The 25620-nt window shown below is 44.5% G+C and overlaps 1 protein-coding gene across 5 annotated transcripts; it reads left to right on the top strand.

Moving 5' to 3' along the window:
- The first annotated feature begins 3 nt into the window (after positions 1-3).
- On the top strand, positions 4-25620 carry LOC142200527 (glyoxylate/hydroxypyruvate reductase B-like). Of its 5 annotated transcripts, none has more exons than XM_075270955.1 (6): positions 4-38; positions 4513-4908; positions 6652-6823; positions 11745-11920; positions 12581-12677; positions 25220-25620. In XM_075270955.1, the coding sequence occupies exons 2-6, from the start codon at positions 4524-4526 to the stop codon at positions 25374-25376; spliced, it is 987 nt and encodes a 328-aa protein (XP_075127056.1). In that variant the 5' UTR covers positions 4-38; positions 4513-4523; the 3' UTR covers positions 25377-25620. The 5 variants fall into 5 exon arrangements, with proteins under 5 accessions (XP_075127056.1, XP_075127054.1, XP_075127055.1 ...); XM_075270953.1 differs by lacking the exon at positions 4-38 and adding an exon at positions 3284-3360; XM_075270954.1 differs by lacking the exons at positions 4-38; positions 25220-25620 and adding exons at positions 3284-3360; positions 23280-24781.

Here is a 25620-nt window from a genome sequence, read left to right as displayed (position 1 = left end):
TAGAGGTTCTCCAGGGCAGCTGCAGTGTCCAGCTTGAGGTGAGTTGGAGAGCTGCAGGAGCTGACTGTTTTATAGACAAAAGCTGTGGTTGTGGCCCACTAATGTAATAATAATAATACTGTACTCATGTCAGGTCATGTACTACCTCTGCTGAGGGTGTATTGCTCGCATTTATTATGCCTTGTACACCAGGTTTCTATTCATTTAACTCTCTTCTGCTTTGCCACTATTCCGAAAAGGGGGAGCAGGGCCCCAAACGTATAATAATGTACACGTGAAATCTGACACTGTTGCGGTTATAGAAATCACAGTATGTCAATTATACATATGGAAATGTCAGTGGTTTCCCTATAGGTATAATTGAAACAAAATGTCTGCAGCAGAAACCTCTGCAGACTTTGTGTGGAAAGCGTTGCAGGAAAAACCGCGATGCGTGGCTGACACGTTTTATTCCGAAAGCACTTTTTTCTGCGAGATGCTTTGTGGGGTCTTTGCCTTATAGTTTTTGTTATGCTTTAACACCTTTAAAAAAAATCAAATTCTTTGAAACAGAAAACTGCTGCTTTTTGCATTTTAGTTTCCTCACAAAACTGGAAAAATAACACTACATTTTAGAGTCCTAGCAAAGTGAATGAGACTTTATTTAAAGAGAGTCTATCACTGCCCCTAGTGTTTAGTGATAGTGCAGCAGTGCTCAGTAATAGAAGAAAATCCCCCCTGTGCTCCAAGATCCTAATTTGACTAAAGAATAAAAGTGCTTTTTCTATGCATCCCTGGGGCTCTGAAACATAAGAAAGGTATCATTTGTATTCTGCTAACAGCAACTACAGCACTATGAGAGCAGTTTAAAGAAGCTGGGGTCAATGATAGACTCCCTTTAACCCTTTCCCAACATCTGCCGTAATAGTATGGTGGATGTTGGGTATTTAAATATGGCTGCTGGGTCTCCGCTGCATTTTCCTCCCTCCGTTTTGGTCAACGCTGACCGAGGCAGCATTTTACCTATAGAAAGTATTTTAAACTATATAAATTTGGTATCCCTGGAATCGTACCTAAACATAGAATACAGGTGACATTTCGTTTTGGCTGCCAAATGAACACCGTAAAAATGAAGCCTACAAAAAAGTCGCACAAATGCACTTTTTCTCCAATTCTCCCCATTCTGATTATTTTTTCAGCTTCCCAGTACATTGTACAGAATAATAAATGATACAATTATATCCCGCAAACATTAACCCTTTCCCGACATGCGCCGTACTAGTACGGCGCATGTCAGGTGTTTAACTATGGCGGCCGCCATAGCCGCCGGTTGTCTACTGTGTTACACAGTAGACAGCGCTAATGCCTCCGATCGGTCCCCGGACTGATTGAAGGCATTAAACCCGGAGGCGCCATTTTCCCGGCGGCACATGGGCGCCGCCATTTTGCCGGTGATCGCCGGCGCCTGGAGCAAGCTCCAGGGCCGACGTCACGTTTCTATGACAGCCGGGAGCCTTGTAAAGGCTCCCGGCCGGTCTGCAGCCTCTTTCTTTTCCAGGCTGGTCTATGGGGTTTAGAAGGAGGGGAGTTAAAAACAAAAATCAAAAAATGCCATCGGCTGAAAGGGGTTAAGCCCGAATGTGGCTCTGTGCACGAAAAAATAAAAAAGTTATTGGGCTTGGGAGGTGGGGAGTCAAAAACGAAGATCGTAAAATTTCACCTGCAGGAATCTCATTCGAAACATTGTGGGGAAAAAAATGCAGAAAATGCTGTATTTCCAAAAACATTTTTGAAATACATATGCTAATTTTACCTGCAAAAAGGTGTGTTTTGTCCATAGATTTATATGAGTGATGCAAAAATACAAAACAAAACAGTAAAAACACAAGAGCTTCTGCTGCATTTTTGTTCTGTAGCTTTTATTAGCTGAAATTTCCTAGATGTGGCCTTGGCCTACATAGCGAAACACATCACTTTTTTTTCTTCTTGCGTTTTTTTTCCATATTTTCCTTCATCCCCTTTTTTGTTGAGTTTTCTTTGCTGATATTCTTCCCTTATATACCAATAGGGATAATGCCAGCGTTTCCGTAGGTATAATTTCATACCTCCCAACCGTCCCGATTTCCGCGGGACATTCACGATTTTGGTGACGTGTCCCGCGGTCCCTGTTGGAGGGAAGTATGTCCCAATTTCAACTCAGATCTGCGTCTGGAGGACGCAGATCTGAGTTGAATATATACGCAACTAAAGCAAGGAGCTGTCAGAGCTCAGCGCCTTGCTTTGCCGCTGCACTCCGGCTAGGAGCTGTGTAGACGCGATGTGATGATGTCACATCGCACCAACAACTGTGTTAGCGAGACTGCGGAGAGAGCGGCGGGGGAGCAAGGAAAAGGTGAGTTTAAGTGGTTTTTGTGTGTAGACATTGAGGTGGAACGTGAAACTGGGGACAGATGAAGGAGGGGACGGCATGACACTGGGGGCAGAGTTGGGGGGACATGATTCTGGGCGCAGAGATGGTGGACATGAATATGGGGGCAGAGATGGTGGACATGAATCTGGGGGCAGAGATGGGGGACATGAATCTGGGGGCAGAGATGGGGGACATGAATCTGGGGGCAGAGATGGGGGGGACATGAATCTGGGGGCAGAGATGGGGGGACATGAAACTGGGGGCAGATGAAGGGTGTATATGAAACTGGGGGAGAGATAGAGGGGGGACATATAATTTACGGGTGACTGTAGAAGGATTATATTGTGTGGGGGCAAATGAAAAATAAATGAGAATGGGATGAGTCTACATAATAGTGGGTGGAGCTAAATTTGCCGCGGCGCGCTACGCGTGCCGCACATTTTGTCCCTCTTTCAGTTCTTCAAAAGTTGGGAGGTATGTAATTTATATGCTTCAATTTTCAATAACAGGCATTTTTGAACACGCAGCTTGTCCGTCTTTTTATACAATGTGTGGATGGTATTAGCCAGAATCCCATTCATTTTGCAGGTACTGTAAAACACAACATTTTTTGGCAATGTGAGGCTGCAGCCTAAAGTTGTATTTTTTAGCTGTATAAATCAGTGGAAAATTGTCATGTTTCTTTGTACCTAGTGTGTACAGCTGTTTTATCCTGTAGATGCATATACACCCACTAAAACTGTACAGCTGTGTAGCTCCCTGTGTGCATTGCTGTATAGGTTCATGCCCGGGGCTCTGTTATGTGCACGAGTTCTTTTATTGAGGCATGTGAGCGTCTAGATGTTACACAATTACCCGGAATTTAAACTATTGGACTGGCGGATTGAAGTGACCCTTGCAGTGTGCTGAGTAAGCAGATGTTTCATGTGAAAGTTGTTTCAGCAGCAAAGACAGAGGTCTAAACTCTACAGGTAAAATACTTTATATCATTCTGGTTTTGGAGGGATGAAATGTAAGCGTATATAAGGATGGTAGTGGAGAGCACAAGTATGCTAGATGTGCTGGGGTGTTTACATAAGCAGCCCTTCTGTTTCTTTGTGCTATGAGATGTACCAGGAATCAATTGTAGTCACTACTGAAAAAATGTAAATATCATGGACTATATGATGACGATACAATAATGAACATTAAAGGGATATATAAAGTGTGGATGAAAATAGTTCTGTTTGAGTGAGCTACGTTATTGAAAGACAAGTGAATATTGGAGGTAAGATGGAAATTAATACATTATCCGTAAACCCTAACTAGTGAGCGTTGTTAAAGATATTTTTAGATTTAGAAGTCGTCCCATAGAGATCAGATTGCTGCAGATTTTTAACAGGACATAATGTGAGACAACCCCTTTTAACAAGGCACATTTTGCGCTGGCCAAATGACTTACTGGCTATTGCAGAATTCCTACTTAGCAAATATACTCGAGTATAAGCTGAATTTTTCAGCCAAGTTTTTGTGCTGAAAAAGCCTCCCTCGGCTTATACTCGAGTCAGCAAAAAAATATATATATTTTTTTTTTGGGGGGGGGGGGGTCTATGACCAGTCACAATATCAATTTATAGAATCTCCCATAAAATAGTGCAAAAAAAAGAAAAGATTAAAAAAAATAAAACTTCTAAATCACTCCTTTCCCTAGAATACATACAAAAGTAGAAAATTACTGTGAAATACATACACATTAGGTATCCCTGTGTCTGAACTGCCCGGTCTACTGAATATAGGGGATCTGTAGTGCTCCTGTTCTGTCGGGAAGGGGTTAATAGGAGCCCTGCAGATACCCTATATTCAGCCAGACTGAATGCCAAGTGGGGGAAGAAAAAACAATTCTCAAGGTGCAGACAGACAACCAAAACACCCCTTCCCCAGCACCCAGCATCTACTGCACCCAAAAACTCCGACTATTTTAATTTTTGAAATGTTCCAGTAGCTGCTGCATTTCCCCCCAGGCTTATACTCGAGTCAATAAGTTTTCCCAGTTTTTTGTGGTAAAATTAGGGGGGTCGGCTTATATTCGGGTCGGCTTATACTTGAGTATATACGGTACTTAACTAACTCATTTCTCCTTTAAGACTTTTACAGGATGAATAAAGACAAGGAGCTTCCCAGGGTATTAGTTGAGGAGATCGGAGGACCTAGTGGAGTCATGGAAGAACATGTGGACTTTCTGAAGGAGCGCTTTACTTTGGTTACCATGAAAGAGTTAAAGGAAAATAAGGAACAGTTAGCTGAAAAGATTGTGTGCATCTTTAACTGGGCAAACAAACCAGATGTTACCAGAGATCTCCTGAATTGCCTGCCTAGGCTTAAAGTAATAGCAAGTGCTGGAGCAGGAGTTGACCACTTAGATATAAAGATGATTTCAAGCTATGGTGTAAAAGTGGCCAACACGCCTCATGCGGTCACCACTTCTACTGCAGACACGGCAATGATGTTGCTATTGGTAGCAGCCAGGAATTTTATGGAAGGTAATGTAAACTTATACACAGCCTTTCTGCATGTAAGTGGTAGTAAATTCATTTCCTAGAGCTCCTAGTAACAGGATGTGTAAGTTCATATAATAACGCTTGGTGTACAGTTGACTATTTTCTCCTTACGCTGGGTTCACACTAGCGCTTGTACTACATTCGTAAATTCTGTTCCCCTCTCCGTATGAAAAACACAGAGTTAAAAGAGCTGCAATCAGCACTTTTCTCTCCGCATTTTTTGGACGAAAACCACATGGACCATATTATAGTCTATGGGGTGTGCAGGTTTTCTAAAGTAACCACTTTTTTTATGCGGATCAGAAACGCAGATGTGAATCTTGCCTGATTCGCAGTTACAAGTGGGGCGTGGGAATTCTTCTTTGAGATAACAGTACATTGTATTAAGTCCCTTCCACTCAGATAATAAAAATATGATGTCTCCAGATAAAAGCAAGGGCAGTAAAGATTTTAAGATAGATGTTCTCTTTGTATTGAGAGGAAGGCTTAGATTAGTTATAGTGCAGCCGTGAAGTAGAAAACGGTGTCCATGATGACTGGGTTGTGTCTAGGGGAATGTTCAGATTGATAAGTATCACAGGATTTGCCACTTAAATTGACACTTAGATTTTTGCCATTGATGTCTTGCAGACATGCCTGCAGATTTCCACAAAGATTAGAACTGTTCAGTGAGTCTGATCTGCACTGCAAATCTGCAGCCAGCTACAGTACAATACATGTGGATTGTGGGTTAAGGCTGAGTTCACAACTGCAATGGAGTCACTGGACTTTTTTCTTCTCCACTTTCAGTTTTAAAACAGCGGACCCCATGGTACTCAATAGGGTCCTCTGGTGTCTGTGTGTAGCCTCTGCTTTAGGGGTCTGGCTCTCCGTTGTTTGGGTCCCTCTGTGGACCTGAATGACGTACACCATGGCACTAGTGTGAACCTAGCATAAGAAAAAGACATACATGTGTCACAGAAACAAAATCTGCACTAGATTTTAGCTCTGAAGCAGGCTTATTTTTAGGCAGGAATAGATTTTCTACCACAAATTTAACCCTTTCAGGCTAAAGCCCTACATAGCATGCCACAGCCAAAGAGTGCTATGAAAGAGACCGTGGTGGAAATGCATTGCATTTTTTTCTACATCGCCTTTCTGTTTCTATTATACCTATATGGAAACCGCCATCATTTCCATATGTATAATTGATATGCTGTGAATTACAAAAATGCCATGGTTTTTGAATTCGTAGCATGTCCACTGTGGATATTTTTCGCCGATGTGTGGTATAAGGTTAGCCAGAATCCCAACCACTTTGCAGGTACTGTAAAATGCATTGGTTTTTGGCTGCAGTGTTTCTGCCACGGCCAAATCACATGTATGTAGCACATGCAAATGTACCAAATCGCATGCATGTAGCATATACAATAACAAGTCTATAGCACAAACATTAAGCCATGTATGGCCTCAACTCATTACAAATGGTTACATATTACTGTAGCATTCAGGAGTAAGATTTATAAATATTATCAATAGGAAGTTAGATCATAACAGCAGATTTCTGTTTACAGCAGCTACCTAATGGCATGTTCACATAATGCTTTAGCCCTCTGTTTGAGCTCCCAATATACTCCTCCAAAAGAAGGCTGCAATACCTGCCATTGTATAGATATAGTAAAGTAATCATTTAGTATTTTTGTTTCCGGTTCTAAGAATTATGAATTTCATTTTTCCTCTATTCAGCTCACCAGATTGCTGTGTCCCCCGACACAGACAGATTCCACGCTAACTGGGTTGGAGGAGATATAACTGGCATGACGCTAGGAATTGTTGGAATGGGGAGGATTGGATATAAGATTGCTCTGCGAGCTAAAGCATTTGAAATGAAGATTCTGTATCACAACAGGCACCGCAGGTATGACCGCATGGCTGACAGTTTATGTTCCACACAGGGGTGATGACAACGCACAGGCAATTCATGATTTTACTATGACGATGGAAACAAATCAAGTCTGTTTTATATTTGAGATGGGGGATATAAAGGACCACAAATTTTGAAACATGTCCTATTTGTCGCCACGTTTGCAGCACAGACCAGTGTAGGGAATCATACAGAATATATATATATATATATATATATATATATACACACTCACCGGCCACTTTATTAGGTACACCATGCTAGTAACGTGTTGGACCCCCTTTTGCCTTCAGAACTGCCTCAATTCTTCGTGGCATAGATTCAACAAGGTGCTGGAAGCATTCCTCAGAGATTTTGGTCCATATTGACATGATGGCATCACACAGTTGCCGCAGATTTGTCGGCTGCACATCCATGATGCGAATCTCCCGTTCCACCACATCCCAAAGATGCTCTATTGGATTGAGATCTGGTGACTGTGGAGGCCATTGGAGTACAGTGAACTCATTGTCATGTTCAAGAAACCAGTCTGAGATGATTCCAGCTTTATGACATGGCGCATTATCCTGCTGAAAGTAGCCATCAGATGTTGGGTACATTGTGGTCATAAAGGGATGGACATGGTCAGCAACAATACTCAGGTAGGCTTTGGCGTTGCAACGATGCTCAATTGGTACCAAGGGGCCCAAAGAGTGCCAAGAAAATATTCCCCACACCATGACACCACCACCACCAGCCTGAACCGTTGATACAAGGCAGGATGGATCCATGCTTTCATGTTGTTGACGCCAAATTCTGACCCTACCATCCGAATGTCACAGCAGAAATCGAGACTCATCAGACCAGGCAACGTTTTTCCAATCTTCAATTGTCCAATTTCGATGAGCTTGTGCAAATTGTAGCCTCAGTTTCTTGTTCTTAGCTGAAAGGAGTGGCACCCGGTGTGGTCTTCTGCTGCTGTAGCCCATCTGCCTCAAAGTTCGACGTACTGTGCGTTCAGAGATGCTCTTCTGGCTACCTTGGTTGTAACGGGTGGCTATTTGAGTCACTGTTGCCTTTCTATCAGCTCGAACCAGTCTGGCCATTCTCCTCTGACCTCTGGCATCAACAACGCATTTCCGCCCACAGAACTGCCGCTCACTGGATGTTTTTTCTTTTTCGGACCATTCTCTGTAAACCCTAGAGATGGTTGTGCGTGAAAATCCCAGTAGATCAGCAGTTTCTGAAATACTCAGACCAGCCCTTCTGGCACCAACAACCATGCCACGTTCAAAGGCACTCAAATCACCTTTCTTCCCCATACTGATGCTCGGTTTGAACTGCAGGAGATTGTCTTGACCATGTCTACATGCCTAAATGCACTGAGTTGCCGCCATGTGATTGGCTGATTAGAAATTAAGTGTTAACGAGCAGTTGGACAGGTGTACCTAATAAAGTGGCCGGTGAGTGTATATCTCCCTATATTATAAAAATGAATTTCTGTCTGTCTGTCTGTCTGTCTGTCTGTGCTCTAATGCGAACCAAACGACTGGACCGATCTTCACCAAATTTGGTACAGAGATACTTCAGGTATCCGGGAAGGTTTAAGACGAGACTCCAACTCACTCGGACGTACCGTTGCTGAGATACAGCATTTCAAACACAGTGCCCCCCCCTTAGCCAATACAAACCTGCAAGTCTTTCACTCATATTTCAACTGCAATACACACAGTCACTCCACATGCACAATACAACACTGATATCCAAACTGAGATACACGCATCAGAGGATTAGATACACAGATCAGCACACAGTATCACACGCCACAGGATTAGATACACGCGTCTGCACACAGTCCCACAAACCAGAGGATTAAATACGCACTTCTGCACACAGTTCCACACACTGAAGGATTTGATACATGCATCTGCACACGGTTCCACATGCCGAAGGATTAGATACAGGCGTCTACACACAGGCCCACACTCCAGAGGATTAGATACGCGCATCTGCACACATTTGTACACGCCATAGGATTAGATACACGCGTCTGCACAGAGTACCACATGCCATAGGATTAGATACACGCGTCTACACACAGTTCCACACTCCAGAGGATTAGATACGCACGTCCGCACACAGTACCACACGGGGGAGGATTAGATACGTGCATCTACACACAGTACCACATGCCATAGGATTAGATACGCGCGTCTACACACAGTTCCACACGCCGTAGGATTAGATATGCGCCTCTTCACACAATACCACACAGGGGAGGATTAGATACACGTGTCTTCACATAGTTGTACACGCCATAGCATTAGATACACGCGTCTGCACACAGTACCACATGCCGTAGAATTAGATACACGGGTCTGCACACAGTCCCACACACCAGAGGATTAAATACGCACTTCTGCACACAGTTCCACACACTGAAGGATTTGATACGTGCATCTGCACAGGGTTCCACATGCCTTAGGATTAGATACACGCGTCTACACACAGTTCCACACTCCAGAGGATTAGATATGCGTGTCTGCACACAGTTGTACACGCCATAGGATTAGATACACGTGTCTACACACAGTACCACATGCAGTAGGATTAGATACGCGCGTCTACACATAGTTCCACACGCCAAAGGATTAGATTCACACAATACCACACAGAGGAGGATTAGATACGTGTGTGTGTGCACAAAGTGTCACACTTTGGAGGATTAGATACATGCCTCTGCACACAGTACCACAAGCCAGAGAATTAGATACGCGTCTCAGCACACAGTACCACACAGGGGAGGATTAGATACGCGCGTCTACACACAGTTCCACACACCGTAGGATTAGATACGCGCCTCTTCACACAATACCACACAGGGGAGGATTAGATACACGTGTCTTCACACAGTTGTAAACGCCAGAGTCATTAGATACATGCATCTGAACACAGTTTCACTTACTGGAGCATTAGATACGCGCCTCTTCGCACAATACCACACGGGGAGGATTAGATACACGCATCTGCACACAGTACCACACGCCGGAGGATTAGATATGTGCATCTGCACAAAGTGCCACACCAACAAGGATTGGATACTTGCATCTAAACACAGTATTACACAGGGAAGGATTAGATACAGCTTTACTCCAGATATCCATAACAACTAATGACAGGTTTTTCACTGATATCCAAAATGAGATACACATAATCATATGACGCTTATGGACATACACACAAACCACATACAAAATACATCAGTGCAAAACTGGACAATTCTTATGGGGCCACTACACAAACATAAAATGTAATATACCCGTGCGAAGCCGGGTCCTCCCTCTAGTATATATATATATATATATATATATATATATATATATATATATATATAGGAAAGATGGACATGTTTTTGTGCATACTGCTGTTCAGTATGTGCAGACCGTAAATCTGCTACAGTTATGTGCAAGAGGCCTTACAATTTTTTCCTCATGAAAATTTCTGACTTTGTTGCCAAGATATTTATTTTACAATATGCAAATGAATAGTCTGAAGCAGTGTCGGCAGCTCCATTTCTCCAAACTGCTATGCCCTACACCCTGCTGTAATATACCCTCTAATATGCCCTCTAGTAAGGAAATGGGTTGTAACTTTTGAGGCCTTGGGCAGAGCAGACTGCGCATGCCCACAGGCCACGAGAAAATGGCCGCTTGCACAGTATTGTAAGTGGCCATTTTCTTGTGGCCTGTGGGCATGCGTAGTCTGCTCTGCCCAAGGTCTTAGAAGTTACAAGCCACCGCCAAAAGAAGAGTCTGAAGATGACGCTGCTGAAGAAGAGGAGGCGGTGCTGGAGAGAGCCCCCAGTGCTGTTTGAGCGCTGGGGCCCGCCCCCAGTGCTGCGAGATAGCTAATTTACATACCGAGAAAAACCGGGATTGTAGGTGAACGGCGGCACGGAGAAGACGACGAAAGGTAGGAAACGAATAGCCTTTCTTAAGGCTATTCCAACGTGATACCTATAAAAAATTGTGTCTGACTGATAGGATCCCTTTAAATCTCCTTCACTTTGCTGGTACTGTAAAACGCAGTCTTTATTCTCCATTGCGTCTCTGCAGCCAAAAACATTGCATTTCCATATCGAGGGGCCTCGACCAAATTCAAATGCTTGACAGACCTGTACATAATGTACAAATGCCCACAAAGCTCAATGAACTCAAGCAATGTTGTAGAGAACAGAGACTCAAATTCCTCCAGAACAATGTGAAAGAATGACAAAGTGGTTTTATACATTAATGGTTCTTGGGGTGGACTTGTGTACATTGTGACTTTATTTTTGTTAAATAGATAATGAAATGTTGGAACCTGTTGCATGTGTTGTTCATCTTAGGTCTTTAAATCCTTTTATAGATCAGAAGGGGTGTTTTTTTTGTTTTGCCCTGATGCACAAACCATTTTTTTTTCATGACTATGTTTCATTGCTTAGTAATGCATTCATTGCCTTTGGACATGTAGCAGACTGGTTTTACATGAGCCAGCATATGCACTGTAACCTATACCTACATGTTGTGGGGTTTCCAGCTACAAGTTATCTCCTATCCAAAGGCTGTAAGAATATTCTCGTTCTCCTGATCAGTCAGGTTCTGATCAGCAAGTGAATTCATATCCTGTGGATAACTTGTGGCTGAAATACAGTTTTGCCAAAATCCTGCTGTTCTGTTAAATCAATGAGGCTGCTAACGTGCTTGTTACTGACTGCACAGTTTTACTGGCAAAACCATGCAGCAAGTTAATAATCTATATGTATACCCAACCCATAAGACTTTAGTGGGGTTTCAGCAGAAAATGTGAACTTGGTGAACTCATTGATATTTGTACTTGGCATTTATTGAGGCCTGTGTTTATGAGCCTTACAGATGTGATGCATTTTGTTTTACAGACCAGAGGAGGAAAAATCTTTGGGAGCCTCATTTTGTGCACAACTGGACGATTTACTACAGCAGTCGGATTATGTGATGCTTGCCGTCAACCTGAGTCCAGAAACTGAAAAGCTGATTGGAAAACATGAATTTCATATGATGAAAACCTCAGCTACATTGATCAATATAAGCAGAGGTGTGTAGCTGGTGACAGTAACTATGGTACTCGTAAAATCCAAAGAGCTGTTTTTTTAAATGTTTTTAAGAGCTTGGTTAAATGCGCAGAATTGACCATTTACAGATCCTGGGCATTAGAAAGTGTTAGTGCGAGCAACCCTGTAGAATAAGGTCAATTAGTGACTGAAAATGAAGGTCTATAAGCTAGTCATGACGGGGCTTTCCAGCTTCCAAAAAGTCCTAAATACTCAGTGTACAGCCTTTTCTTGCCTTTATTTTACTTGAGAATCTTATTATTTACATGCAGTAAATCTGTGAACAAACTACATTTCCCATAATGCTCTCTCATTCAATGAAATCACAGGTAATAAATCACTCCCACATCTGAGCTCACATGATGTTGAGAGCAGGGAGATGCATCATTGGAAATGTAGTTTCTTCACAGATTCATTGCATGCAAATAACAATGATACAGGGAGCCTCAACTAAAATAAAGCCAAGAAAAGGCTGCACAAGGGGACAGTGAGTATTTAGCACTGTTGTAGATGTACTTTCAGATCATTTTTGTAAGCTGGATAACCCTTTTTAGGACTGTAGCATCATTTAGCCTGAAAATAATCTACCGGTATTATTATTGATAAATCAAGCACATTGTAATGTAATATATTTTTGTATTTAGGACTAGTTGTCGACCAAGAAGCTTTGGTAGAAGCTTTACAGACAGGTCAGATAAAATCAGCGGCATTAGATGTTACTTACCCTGAACCACTGCCAAGGTAAACATTATAAATTTACTTTGTTCATGTTACACTTTGCATTTGAAGTCCTTTCCTAATATGTTGGGTTAACCACTATAAGCTTAAAGAAGAACCCTCATGATTTCTTTATTCGCATATTACGTACCTATTCCCCCAGTGTATATAATTCAGCTATTATTACCTCATGTAGTTACACCTTTTTCTGAATCCTTCTCCTCAGTAAGGTCATGTGACATGAGATATATTCAAAAAGGTGTCAATTCTCCAGCTGATAAGAAGTTGGGTTGTAGTAATATAAGTGCTTCATACATGAAAAGAGTATGCTTTTGAAGGAACACTTGTCCTAGACTGGTGAACCTTTTACAGACTGAGTGCCCAATCTGCAACCCATAACATACTAAATTGTCACAAAGTGCAACACTGCAATTTAACCTTAATACTGTGCGGATCCACAATTTAAGACAATTACGGATCCGAAAAATTGGGATGAATGGGGCTTTATAGAGCTTTCCATGATACAAAACAACTTTGTACTGAAAGGTAAAAGTTTGAATTTGGCATACTTTTGGACAATTAATGTTCACTATTTAAATTGCATAGGATCTGTTTTATAGTGACCGTGCAATGTTATTACAGCCTGCAATAATATCTCATGTCTACTATAAAATAGATACTGTGTGATATAAATAATTAGGGGCCCCCACACAGTACCATCTGCTCCACAGTGGCCCCCACACAGTACCATCTGCTCCACAGTGGCCCCCACACAGTACAATTTGCTCCACAGTGAGCCCCACACAGTATAATCTGTTCCACAGTGGCCCCCACACAGTACAATCTACTGCAAAGATGCCCTCACACAGTGTGATCTGTTCCACACATGGGTGCCCTAGGAGAGGGCTCTGATTGCCACCTCTGGCTTGCGTGCCATAGGTTCGCCACCACGGTCCTAGATACTAATAATAAATATAAATAAATAGAAGAATATCATGCCCACAATTTTTGTCAGTATGTAGACATTTCTGTAACTGCAGAAACCATCTTGTAAAGATCTTTAAGAGAACGTTTGTGTTAATTTTTTCTTGCTCCCCTACATTTTCAGCTGGTTGAGGGGGAAAATTGTCAAAAGTTGGGGCTTAGCATTTCTTGTTGATTATTGAAGACAGAACAGTAGGAGGCTTTTTCTTCTTGTAGTTGCCTTAAAGGATTCCTGAGTCTATATACAACAGATTCCCTTTCCTTGGCATCCGTTTGCGTACTTTTTTGGCATACTTTTTTCTTAAACAGAAGCATGAACTGTATAATAAAAACGTGATGTGAATGTAGTCATTCTTATAGTCACTTCTGTAGAGCTGCTGGGATTGTAACAGCAGTGAAGCTGTGTGTTGAAGCATGCAGAGGCTTCTGGGAGGAGCCAGCTAGTGCAGAGAGGCCCGCCCCTCCACTTCCTGTGGTCAGTCTTGAGTCTTTCATTTTAGAGAGGTTTTTCAGGCAGCAAACACCAATATTTATTAATGCAATGCATAACATTTTGGATAAGAATCACATACTCTGTTGTTTGAAAAGTCAGTGGCCAGTTAATCCCTTCCCAACATCTGAAGTAGAGTGGCCCGCGAACAGAGTTCACTATGATCACAGGCATTGCTTTTTGTGATGGCTGCTTCTCCTATAGTCACCTCACCAGTTTTTTCCAGCTTCCCAGTAGATTATACAGAATATTAAATTGTGCCCTCATTAGGCTCTGTGAATGGAACAATAAGAAAAAATTGGAAGGCGGACAGTCAAAAATAAAAGTCAAAATCTGCCTAGGCAAGAAGGGGTTAAAGCAGAAGTATATGAAGCATATCGCAACATATGTAAGAGGGTTACATTTAGAAGAATTCTATAAACGCTCATTTATACTCATCCTACCAAGTAGGAATTATGGAAATTGAATAAAACTTTATATATGTAAACGTAATGATAATATATGTAAGTGATTACAATATTAGGGTGAAAGAATAACTTTATTGGGGAAAAATGTACAGTTAAAAGGAGGCTCTAGTTCCTTGTTAGGCCATTTCTACCCTTCTTACAAGATGAGATACAGTTGGGCATGGAGGCATACAGGTTCCATATTATATCCTGTAGAAGGAAGACCAGAATGAAAAGGCACTGCACTTATTCCAAATTCTTAAATCACACGCAGCGTTATTCCAAGAAAAACCAAAAAAACTGTGTTTTTGTTTTTATTGGAATAAAGCTGCTTGTGATTTAATAATTTGGAGTAAGCGCGGTGCCTTTTTGTTCAAGTCTTCCTTCTGAAATTTTGTCATCCCTCGTGGATATTGAGGGCTCCAGCTGCTGTACATTTCTCCATTCCTTGACCATCTACGTTATCCAGTGCTCTAGAGGACTATCTAAGCGGATAACAGACGATTGCTCGGTGCCTAACATTGGTGTGCATATTATATTATATTCTGTGGCACATTTGCCCACATATGTTAGGCGTGTAGCTCTTGCACACTCAGATTGGCAACTGCTGTCCAGGCAGACTAAGGAAATGTTGCAGTTTAGTCTGAACATTCCTTGGAAACCCTTGCTCTGTGCGTGGGTTAGCATTATCCTTCAGAAAAATGTTAGTTGGAAGTCCTGACGTCAGTATTCAGAACCTTTCTATCATACTGCAATTTAGCTCTGAGGGCCTCCCATTTCTCTTGCTCATCTTTCAGATGTTTCTGCACCTTGTTTGCAGTTCACCTGTGGTAAATTCAGTTCATAGAACATGATTTTGAAATATACTGCACTGCCTATATAAGGTCTCACAACTGGCAATGCGTATCAGAGCAAAAAACAACCCATGAGGTGGAAATAACTGCCTGTAATTCTCGGAGACAGGATTGTGTGGAAGAATAGATCTGGAACAAGGTGCAGAAATTTCTGCTGCTCTAATATTTCCCAAGAACGTTGAGACCTCCGTATTTCTTAAGTGAAAGAAGGTTGGAACAAACTGGACTGTTCCTAGAGCTGGCTACTCCAATGGTATTGTGTGTGGATGAGAGAAACTTCCATAAGGTCAACCATCATTGCACGCCACCAATCTTATCTTTATGGCAGAGTGGCCAGAAAGAAGCCTTTCTTCAATAAAAGATACATGAAAGCTTGTCTGGAGTTTGCAAAAAAAGCACCTAAAGGCCTCTTAGACTGTGCAAAATAAGTTTATGTGGTCTGATGAAACCAAGATTAAATATTTGGGCCTCGAGTCTACAAATCATGCCTGGAGGAAACCATACACTGCTCATCAAATGCCCCGTACCATCATTACAATGAAGCACAGTGGTGGCAGCATTATGCTGCGGGGTGTTTTTCAGTGGCAGCTACACTGAGACTGGTCAGGGTTGAAGAGAAGCTAAATGGAACAATATACAGAGAAATTCTTAACGAAGACCTGATCCAGAGTCTCTGGATCTCAGACCGGGCCGAAGATTTACCTTCCAACAAGACATTGATCCTAAAAATAGTCAAGACAAAGCAGGAGTGGCTTAGGGGCAACTCTGTTAATGCCGTTGAGCGGCCCAGCCAGAGCACTGACTTGAAGGGGTTGTCTAGTTTCATACCAATATTAAGAGACAAATGCTATTCTTTGTATAGTAAAAAGTTATACAATTTTCCAGTATACCTTCTTTATCAATTCCTCACGATTTGCTTGCTGCCATTCATTCTGCTTAATTCCTGTGGATAAAACATCAATCCATGCTCATGTGATATACAGGTCATGTAATGGATAATCCCTTTAAATCCATTTGAACATGAACCTGAAAATGTCTGTCCACTGACCATCTCCATCCAACCCAACAGAATTTGGCTTGAGAAGAATGGCAGAAGATACCTTGGGGTATAATACCAAAGAAGGCTGGTTGCTATAATTGTTGCCAGACATGCCTCAACTAAGTCCTGAGAAAAGGGTCTAAATAGTTATGTTAGAGGGGCGTGGCTTGGCCATGGAGGAGTGAGGACGTGTGTTGCCTCTGCTCCGTCTCTGGCCCTAGGTGAAGCGCCTTATTCTGCTGACCGACCCGGCTCCATACCTACCTAGAGATGGGGAAGAACCGCAAGGCTTCCCAGCGCTCCTCTTCAACCCCTCCGGGACCGTCTGGATCCTCCTCCATTGCCCGCTTCCTCCGGGTGCCGCGCTGTGAAGAGGCTCCTTCTCAGGCCGGATCCAAGATGGCGCCCGCCGCTGCAGCTTCTCCACGCGGCCGGCCCGCCGCATCGCCGACTCGCTCTCCGGCTGTCTCTGATGCTGCAGGAAGCCGCTCTCCCGTCCCCAGCGATAGCCCGGATACCTCGCCGCCTGGGGATCCCTGTCCTCCAGCACGTCTCCTCTGCAGCCCCGCTCTCTTATCCCCTGGAGTGGGTGATGCCGGACAGGTAGGCCGTGATTCCCCTGTGCCCTCCCTCCTGCCTGCATGTGGTCCGGACAGCTCCTGGCCGTCTCTGCCGCCCTCTCCTGCAGCCCCTCTGTCGTCCCCTTCCCTGGAACTTATGCCTGCTGCCCCCATGGACCTTGTCTGGGGTAAGGACAGATCTGCCTGGCTCCCTAACATGTCCTCTCCCTCGCAGTCGGCCCCTGCTACCCTTCCAGGTTCTGCCTGTATGTCCCTGGATCCTATGCAGGATCCTCTGCATTCCTTGGCCCTGGACTGTGACCAGCCTGTGGACTGTGGCCTATCCCCCTTGTCTGCTGCTCCCAGGGGTTCTGGCCCCCTCCCTGTTGCTCCCTCCCGGCCTCTCCAGGGCCGTCCAACTGTGTCTGCTTCCCTGCCGGTCCCTCCTGGATTGCCTTCAGCTCCTATGGATTGTGGGCCTAGTTTTTGTATTGCTAATGACTCTGGTTCTGGTGCTGGTTCTGGTGCTTCCCCTGCCTTCATTGCTGATACTCTTGTGGAATTGCGCCGCCTTAGCGCCCACCTGGCGGCAGTCCCCACCAAGACTGATATGGAAGATTATGTGGTGCGACTTGAGCAGTCTTACAAATCGGAACTCTCCGCTGTTCGTTCCTCTGTACAACAATTAGAAACCAAAGTGGATTCCCTTGAGGTGGCCTCTGCCTCCCACGAGTCTCAGCTCTCCTCCTACCATTGCTTCCCACACCCAACAACTGCGATTTCTGTCCGATATGTTGGATGACCTGGAGAATCGCAACCGGCGTAATAACATTAGAGTGCGGGGTCTTCCTGAATCCGTCGAACCGCAAAATTTGGATGCTACTTTGCGCACCATCTTCAATTCCATCCTGGGGGCCCCCTTGGATTCGTCTATTGAACTTGACCGCGCGCACCGCTCTCTGGGTGTGCGCCCTCCTGGTGACAATAGGCCTCGTGATGTCATTTGCAGGGTTCACCGTTATCAGCTGAAGGAGGCGATTATGCGCAAAGTCCGGGAAGCCCCGAAGGTTCTGTTTCAGGACTCTGAGTTGCTACTGCTTCCAGATTTGTCTCGCCTCACCCTTGCTAAACGGAGGGCACTGAAACCCCTCCTGGAAGTTCTCAACCAGCACCAAGTTCCGTATACATGGGGCTTCCCTTTCCGCCTACAGGTCCGTCATGGTGGTCGTGTCGTCTCCATGTCTCATCCGGATGAACTTTACGATTTTGCTTCTACCTTGGGTCTCCCGTCGGTTCCCGCCCTCTCCTGGCCCCCGTTCCCTGGTGATCTTCTGTCGGCTCCTCCTGCTCGTCCTCAGAGGCGCTCTAGGAGGCATTGTAAAACCCGCTCCCCGGAGGGGGCGGATGGCTTAAAATCCCGCTGTTATTCCTGTTTGCCCGAAGTGGACTCTCTTCTTTTTTTGGGACATTTGTGGGAGGGTTTTGGGACATATTTTGCTTGTGGGTTCCCACCCTCTCTAAAGCCTAGGTGGTTTTGTTTGGTCCGACTGCATCATTCTCTTTATTTTTTTTGTTAGAATGCCCTAGGGGGCGTTGTGCGGACCTCTGTTGTGATATTCTGGTTGGTCAGCATTTTATTTTGTGTTAGAGTATTCATGGTTTTGGCGTTTTCGCCTGGGGGCCCGGGATGGGGTACCGGCTTCTTTATTTGGAAAAGCCCGTTTCCCACCGGGGTCTCCACGCTTTCTGTTTGCGTGGTCTTTGGCAACTCTTTCTTTGCCGTCTCCCCACCTTATTGTGTGGAGTTCTTCCCTCCACCCCACTTAGTTGGTTTTGTCTTCCTTACTTTTCTTCCTTTTGTGTCTCCCTTCGGTTTGTTTCTTCTCCCCCTTTTCCTCTCTTGTTTGTACCCCCTGACTGTTTTTTGTTTGTCTTCTGGTTGTCTCGTCTCTCTCTTCTTTCTTCTCTTCTTTCTTGGCCATGTCCTCAGTCAACTTTTGCACCCTCAATGCTAGGGGCCTAAATGTCCCCCAGAAGCGTAACCAAATTTTGTATCAGTTGCATAAACAGCGCTCACATGTCCTTATTTTGCAGGAGACCCATTTTAAGAAGGATCACGTCCCGGATATTCGCAGCCGTCACTTCCCTAAGTGGTTCCACAGCGTCAATCCAGTTGCTAAGTCCAAGGGAGTCTCGATTACTATCCACCGTTCCTTACAGCACGAGGTTCCTCTTCTTGAAATTGCGTACGGGCGGTACGGTTCTCACCGTGGCCGGTTGTTATCTCCCGAATCAGGGTCAGCTGGCATTCTGTAGATCCCTTCTCCGCAGATTGGCAGACTTCAGCGAAGGGGTTGTGGTTTTGGGTGGTGATTTTAACTTCGTCCTGGACCCTCAGGTTGACTCCTCCCCCCCGTGCCCTTCCCATGCTCCCTCACAATTGCGCCGTTTATTGTCGGCCCTTCACAATTCCCAACTGGTTGATGTTTGGCGTATCCTACATCCTCAGGGTAGGGATTATACTTACTTTTCCCCGGCTCATAATTCGCATAGTCGCATCGACTTTTTTTTGACCAGCCATCACGCCCTGTCTTGGTCCCCGGCAGTCCGTATTGACTCGGCTCTTTGGTCGGACCATGCCCCTGTCCATTTAACATTGGACATCCCTGGTTTACTGCGGCGCCCTTTCAACTGGCGCTTGAACGAGGGCCTGTTGAAAGATATCCCCTGTAAGGAGGCTGTCGGGGAGACCATCCGGAATTTTTGGCTGGATCACGCTGCTGATCCTACTTCCCTCCCTATGCAATGGGAGGCTTTGAAGTGCGTGGTAAGGGGGGTCCTTATCCAGCATGGCGCTCGTCTCAAGAGAGAGCGAGCCGTTGGGGTTGCCACCCTTTTGACCCGGATCCATGATCTGGAGTTATCTCATAAACAGTCCGGCTCCCGCTCAACCTATACGGAGCTTCTTAATGCTAGGGAGGAACTTCGCGCCCTCTTAGATGGGAAATATTTGCGCTTCCGGGACCGCGTTAAAAAACATTATTATGAGTTTGCTGATAAATGTGGTCGGTCGTTGGCTCGTCGTCTTCATCCGCGCGATTCCCCTGCGTACGTTCCGCGTCTGCGTGCGGATTCGGGTGGTCTCGTTCACAATCCCTCTGACATTGCCGCGGGGTTCCGCTCGTTCTACTCAGACTTGTACAATATTCACGGTCAATACGCGGATTTGGATCCGTCCGTGCTTAGAGATAAGATCCGTCAGTATGTCTCTGACACTGCTCTCCCTTCCCTCTCTTGTGACGACGCGGAAACTCTTGAGACGCCGTTCTCGTTAGAGGAAGTTGCCGCGGTAATCCAGTCCACGCCTGCGGGTAAGGCGCCGGGTCCCGACGGGTTCACTGTTCGTTTTTTTAAATGTTTCAGTTCTCTCCTTTCCCCGGATTTGGCGCGGGTGTTTAATAGTGTGGGGGAATCGTCTCCGTTCTCCGCGCAATCCCTGTCTGCTCTGATCACTGTGATTCCTAAGCCTGGTAAAGATCGTGTATGTCCGGGGAGTTACCGGCCTATCTCCTTAATCAACATTGATGTGAAATTGTATGCGAAATTGTTGGCTAACCGTCTTTCTCCTTTTATGCCCGCTTTGGTTCACAGTGATCAGGTTGGATTTATCCCGGGTCGGGAGGCGCGAGATAATGTTTGCAAAACTGTTCTGGCCGTCTCGGTTGCCCGCTCCTCTGGGGTTCCTCTTTGTTTGCTTTCGCTTGACGCCGAAAAGGCGTTCGATCGCATTCACTGGGGATTTCTTAGGGAGACTCTCGCACAGATCGGGGTTGGCTCGGGATTTTTGGGCAAGATCTTGGCTCTCTATGGGGCTGCGTCGGCGCGTGTTCGGGTGAATGGCGTAATTTCAGATCCTTTTCCGGTCCGGAACGGTACCCGCCAAGGTTGCCCCCTCTCGCCGTTGCTTTTTGCTTTGGTGATGGAACATCTGGCGGTTGCTCTGTGTTGTTGCCCCGATGTTCATGGTATTCAATTAGGATCCCGTATGGTCAAGGCGGCTCTATATGCGGATGACCTTTTACTGTACGTCTCGGAACCGCGGGTATCGTTTCCGGCGGTCTTGCGTGAATTTTCCCGATTCGGTGCCCTTAGTAACTTTAAGGTCAACTTGTCCAAGAGTGAGGCCCTTAATGTTTCGCTTCCCTCTCCCGAGGCTGAATTCCTGGCGCAGTCTTTCCCTTTTAGGTGGCAACCTTCCTCCTTCACATACTTGGGGATTCACATTTCCCCTGATCCTTCTTCCCTGTTCCAGCTTAACTATATCCCGCTTCTGGACTCCATTGCTGCTGATCTACGTTCTTATGGCGCCCGTCTCCCCTCCTGGTTTAGCCGAATTCATGCCCTTAAGATGGATGTCCTCCCTCGGTTCCTGTACTTATTCCAGTCCCTTCCCATCCCTCTCCCACGTGCTTTCTTAGCTCGGGTACAGTCTCTGTTTGGGAAGTTTGTGTGGGGTTCCTCCCGGAGCAGACTTGGGTTTAGTACCCTTGTCCGGCGCAAGTACAGGGGAGGCGTTGGCCTCCCGGATGTGCGCCTTTACTATCGGGCCTCGGTCTTGCTTCGTTTGTTTGATTGGCAGTTCCGTCGCCGTGATAAGCAGTGGGTCTCCATTGAATTTGACCTGATTTCGTCCTCGCTGTCCTCTTGGTCCACCGCACTTTCATCCCAAATCCCCTGGCCTTTACATCCTCCCTTCGCATTTCCTGAAAGTGTGGGATTCGGTTTGTTCCTCTGGCCGTTTGGCCCGTGTTCCGGGCCCGCTGACTCCCCTCTTTGACAATCCTATGTTCCCCCCTGGCTGTTCGGTTGATCGGTTCCTTTGTTGGGACAGATTGGATTGTACTTGTCTTCAGGAGGTGGCGGGCGATTCTCCGCTCCTTCCTTTTGCCCAGCTGTGTAGTTCTCCCCCCGACTTGCGCCTCTCATGGTTGGAGTATGCCCAGCTTCAATCCTTTCTGCAGCGGTTCTCGCTCACTTCTCGCCTCTCTTCTCCTGCCTTGGCTTTGGAATCCTATGTCGGGCGTCGGTTCTCCCCTCCTCGAGCCCTTTCACTGTTGTACGACGTGCTCCTCTCGGATGTCACTGCGGAACACCCCTCATATGTTGCCGCCTGGAATGCCGATCTTCCTGTGAGTCTGTCGTCTGCGGATTGGGACCGGTCCTTCCTGCTCTCTCACAAGATGGCCCTCCCGTGTAGCGCTCAGGAAAGGAATTATAAGATTCTGTCCCGGTGGTATAGGTGTCCAGTGCTTCTTCATAGGATCTTTCCTTCTGTTTCGGACTCATGTTGGCGCTGTGGTTCCGCTAGGGGTACTATGCTGCACATTTGGTGGGATTGTGACGTTCTGCGCCCCTTCTGGGATGCGGTGTTTTCTTTGTATTCCAGGGTCAGTGGGCGCTCGGTGGCTGTTTCTCCTCAGCTGGCACTTCTGTCGGTCATCCCTGGCCGTTTGTCGGAGATTAAGAAGGACCTTCTGGGGCACTTTCTCATGGCCGCCAGGGCTGTCATTCCTAGACGCTGGCGCAGCCCTACTCCCCCCTCCATGCTTGACTTCCTCCAGGAGTTCCTTCTTATTCAGCGGATGGAGACTTTGGTGGCGGAAGACTCTCCCGCTTATCCCCAGTTTGAACTTCGATGGCGTCCCTGGGTTATGTTCCAGGAATCATCTGCCTTCTCTTCTGCCTTCGCTTGAGTGTCACTTGGCCGTCTATTTTCTTTCTCCCTCTTTTCCTTGCTTTTCTTGTCTTACTTGTTGTTTCTCCGTATTTGTCTCGTTCTTGTTTGTTTGTTCTGTGTCCCTCTCTTGTTTCCCTTTTCCTTCTCTTGTTGGGCTGTATTTGGTTTGTGCGGAGGGGGGCCCTTTTGGCTTCCCTGCCCGCTGATTTGTATGCTCCTGCATTGTTGCTCGACTGTATTTCTTCTGTTCGTTCTGTATTTTATTGAAAAATCTTTAATAAAACCCGTTTAAGCATAAATAGTTATGTTAGTGCAATATTTTAGTTTTTCCTTTTCAGTAACTTGGGAATAAGGGGGCCGGGTGTCAGACTCCCACTGATTTCATATTGATGACATACCCTAAGCATATGCCACCATAGTCTTGGACAACCCCTTTAAATGCACAGACTAAAATGTTACACATTGTACATCATGTTTAATTTCTTTATAATTAAATTCACCTTTTTTTTTTTCTAGAGATCACCCCTTGCTTAAAATGAACAATGTTATTTTAGCTCCCCACATGGGGACTGCAACACTCGGCGCTCTACGCTTAATGATGGAAGATATGGTTCAAAGTATGATGGATGCTGTAAATGGCCTCCCAGTGACCAATGAAGTGGCTGACTACTAACAATAAATTTAGCATTATTTATTTTTCTGATTCTTTTTAAAGGGGTTTCCTGGGATAATTGAAAAACTAACGGGTGTTTGGGTTAAAATAAAAAAATAGAATACCGCCAGAACCTAGGATGGAGGGTACATATCATTTTCTTTTTTATTTTACTCAATCTGTGGCACGCAGTTAGTTTTTTAATCATCTTCGAAAACACATTTAATAATATAAGTTTTCTAATCATTTATATAGGTTAGTTATGGGTCTATTCTCACAGCGTTTGGAATTTATATCAGAGTTGTATGGAGGATATCCTAACATATATATATATCAAGTGGTTACCAGCTGGATGCCTCTGTATGTATTCCATAGAGGTGGTCAGAGCTATACCAGTCTGATGGCTTATGTTGGTTGAATGGATCCCAGTGGATCTGTTTAGTATAAAAGAAATATGTGAATAGAACCTTAGACCCTAAAGATTGTACATGATTAGTTAATAATGGTTGCTTTCTTCCCAAAACTATCAACAAATTGAGGGGAATTAAGACTGGTGATTCTTACACCAGTCTTTATTCATTCCCCTCCAGGCCCAAAACTTGCTAAAATTACTAAGATTCCAAGATGTGCCAAAACCCATCAGCTTTGTAAATTATGTGCCGTTTTGCAGCTCTGCTTTGTTTACTTCAATGAAGCTGAACTGCGATACCAGGAACTGCCCATGGGCAGAAAGAAACCCAAGAGAAGCCATATTATGTATTCCTGTACAAACTCTTTCAACTAGTGTACATTGCTAAACTCTTGTAATGGACAATAGCTACGAACACTGCTGACAGTCACCAATGGTAGTGTGAACGCCCCCTTAGCTAAATGCCAAATTTATCAAACCCATATAACTTACAAAATGTTAAAGGGGTTATCCATTTTCTACAGTTGATAGCGTATCATTAGATCAATCAATCATTAACCTTGGACCTCCACAGATCACCAGTACCAAGACAGCACCGCTCCTGCCGGTCTGCTCACTCATTGTACAATCTGTAGCGGTGAGTGTAGGTACTCAGCGCTGTTCCATTGAAGTCTATGGGATAGCGCTGCAGTAGCTACATTTCCTTATGCAGTTTGTGCTGATTAAGCAGCACAGTGAGAACTGTGCCAGCTCGGTATAGGTGATCTGTAGGGATCCCGGGTGTTGAACCACCACAAATCTAATATTTATGGCCTACCCTAAGGTTAGGCCATCAATTGTAGAAAGTGGATAACTCCTTTAACTATACTAGAATTAAAACATACTTAAAATATGAGTGGTTTTTTCATAGAATTTAACAGTTATGAATCCTTGAGAAAGACTTTGTGACTTATAAATAAAGGCTCAATTAAAGATTTCCTCATTAAATTTGGATGCTGCTTCTTTTTTTCTTTATTATGTGGTTTGCTGCATGGACATATACATTATAGTATGTAATATTATATGAAATCTTTTGGTGTGTATTGTGAATGCACTCTACATAGTGTGTATGAGGTCACCCCACAGTAGTGGGTAAGCGGTAAGTTGTATTTTTTCTCCAGGAGATACTGGTAGTGGGGGTAGGGGTTTAATATTTATGTATTTTATGGTTTGCATTGTGGTGAATAGCTTTACTTGTATCTGGTATTTAGACAGATAATAAAATTTAATAAAAACAAATATATATCACTTTGCTCAAGTCAACAAGGTTTTGGACTTCTACGGGAGACTTTTTATCATTTTATATTGCATTTTTTAAGCTTGTTTTATAACTTATGTCATTTACATTTCTCCTAGAGATCACCCACTTCTAAAACTCAGAAATGTTATTTTAACACCCCACATGGGCAGTGCAACCTTCCAAACCAGGCGTATTATGATGGAGGATATGGTTCAAAGTATGGTCGATGCTATAAACAACCTGCCCATTTCCTATGAAGTCACTGTGAATTAACAATGGAGATCCTTTGAAGGTCTCTGATATGCATCATTATATTACAACAGCGTGGTGAACATAGACCCTCAGTCCTATGCACATGTGACACATTTACTATATTGCTGATTTTACTCACATTACTCCTTATTGTTATGATTGATCTTCTACACTCCATACTGTTTAACAGTAAAACATTTAGTTTGTAACCCAGACAAGAGATTCTCTTTGTGATATTTCTGAAATAACAGAGTGATGAAAAACA

This window comes from Leptodactylus fuscus, chromosome 4, assembly GCF_031893055.1.
Source record: "Leptodactylus fuscus isolate aLepFus1 chromosome 4, aLepFus1.hap2, whole genome shotgun sequence".
Taxonomy (NCBI): domain Eukaryota; kingdom Metazoa; phylum Chordata; class Amphibia; order Anura; family Leptodactylidae; genus Leptodactylus; species Leptodactylus fuscus.
The sequence above is the reverse complement of the archived record's forward strand: the minus strand, read 5'-3'. Positions and strand labels throughout refer to the sequence as shown.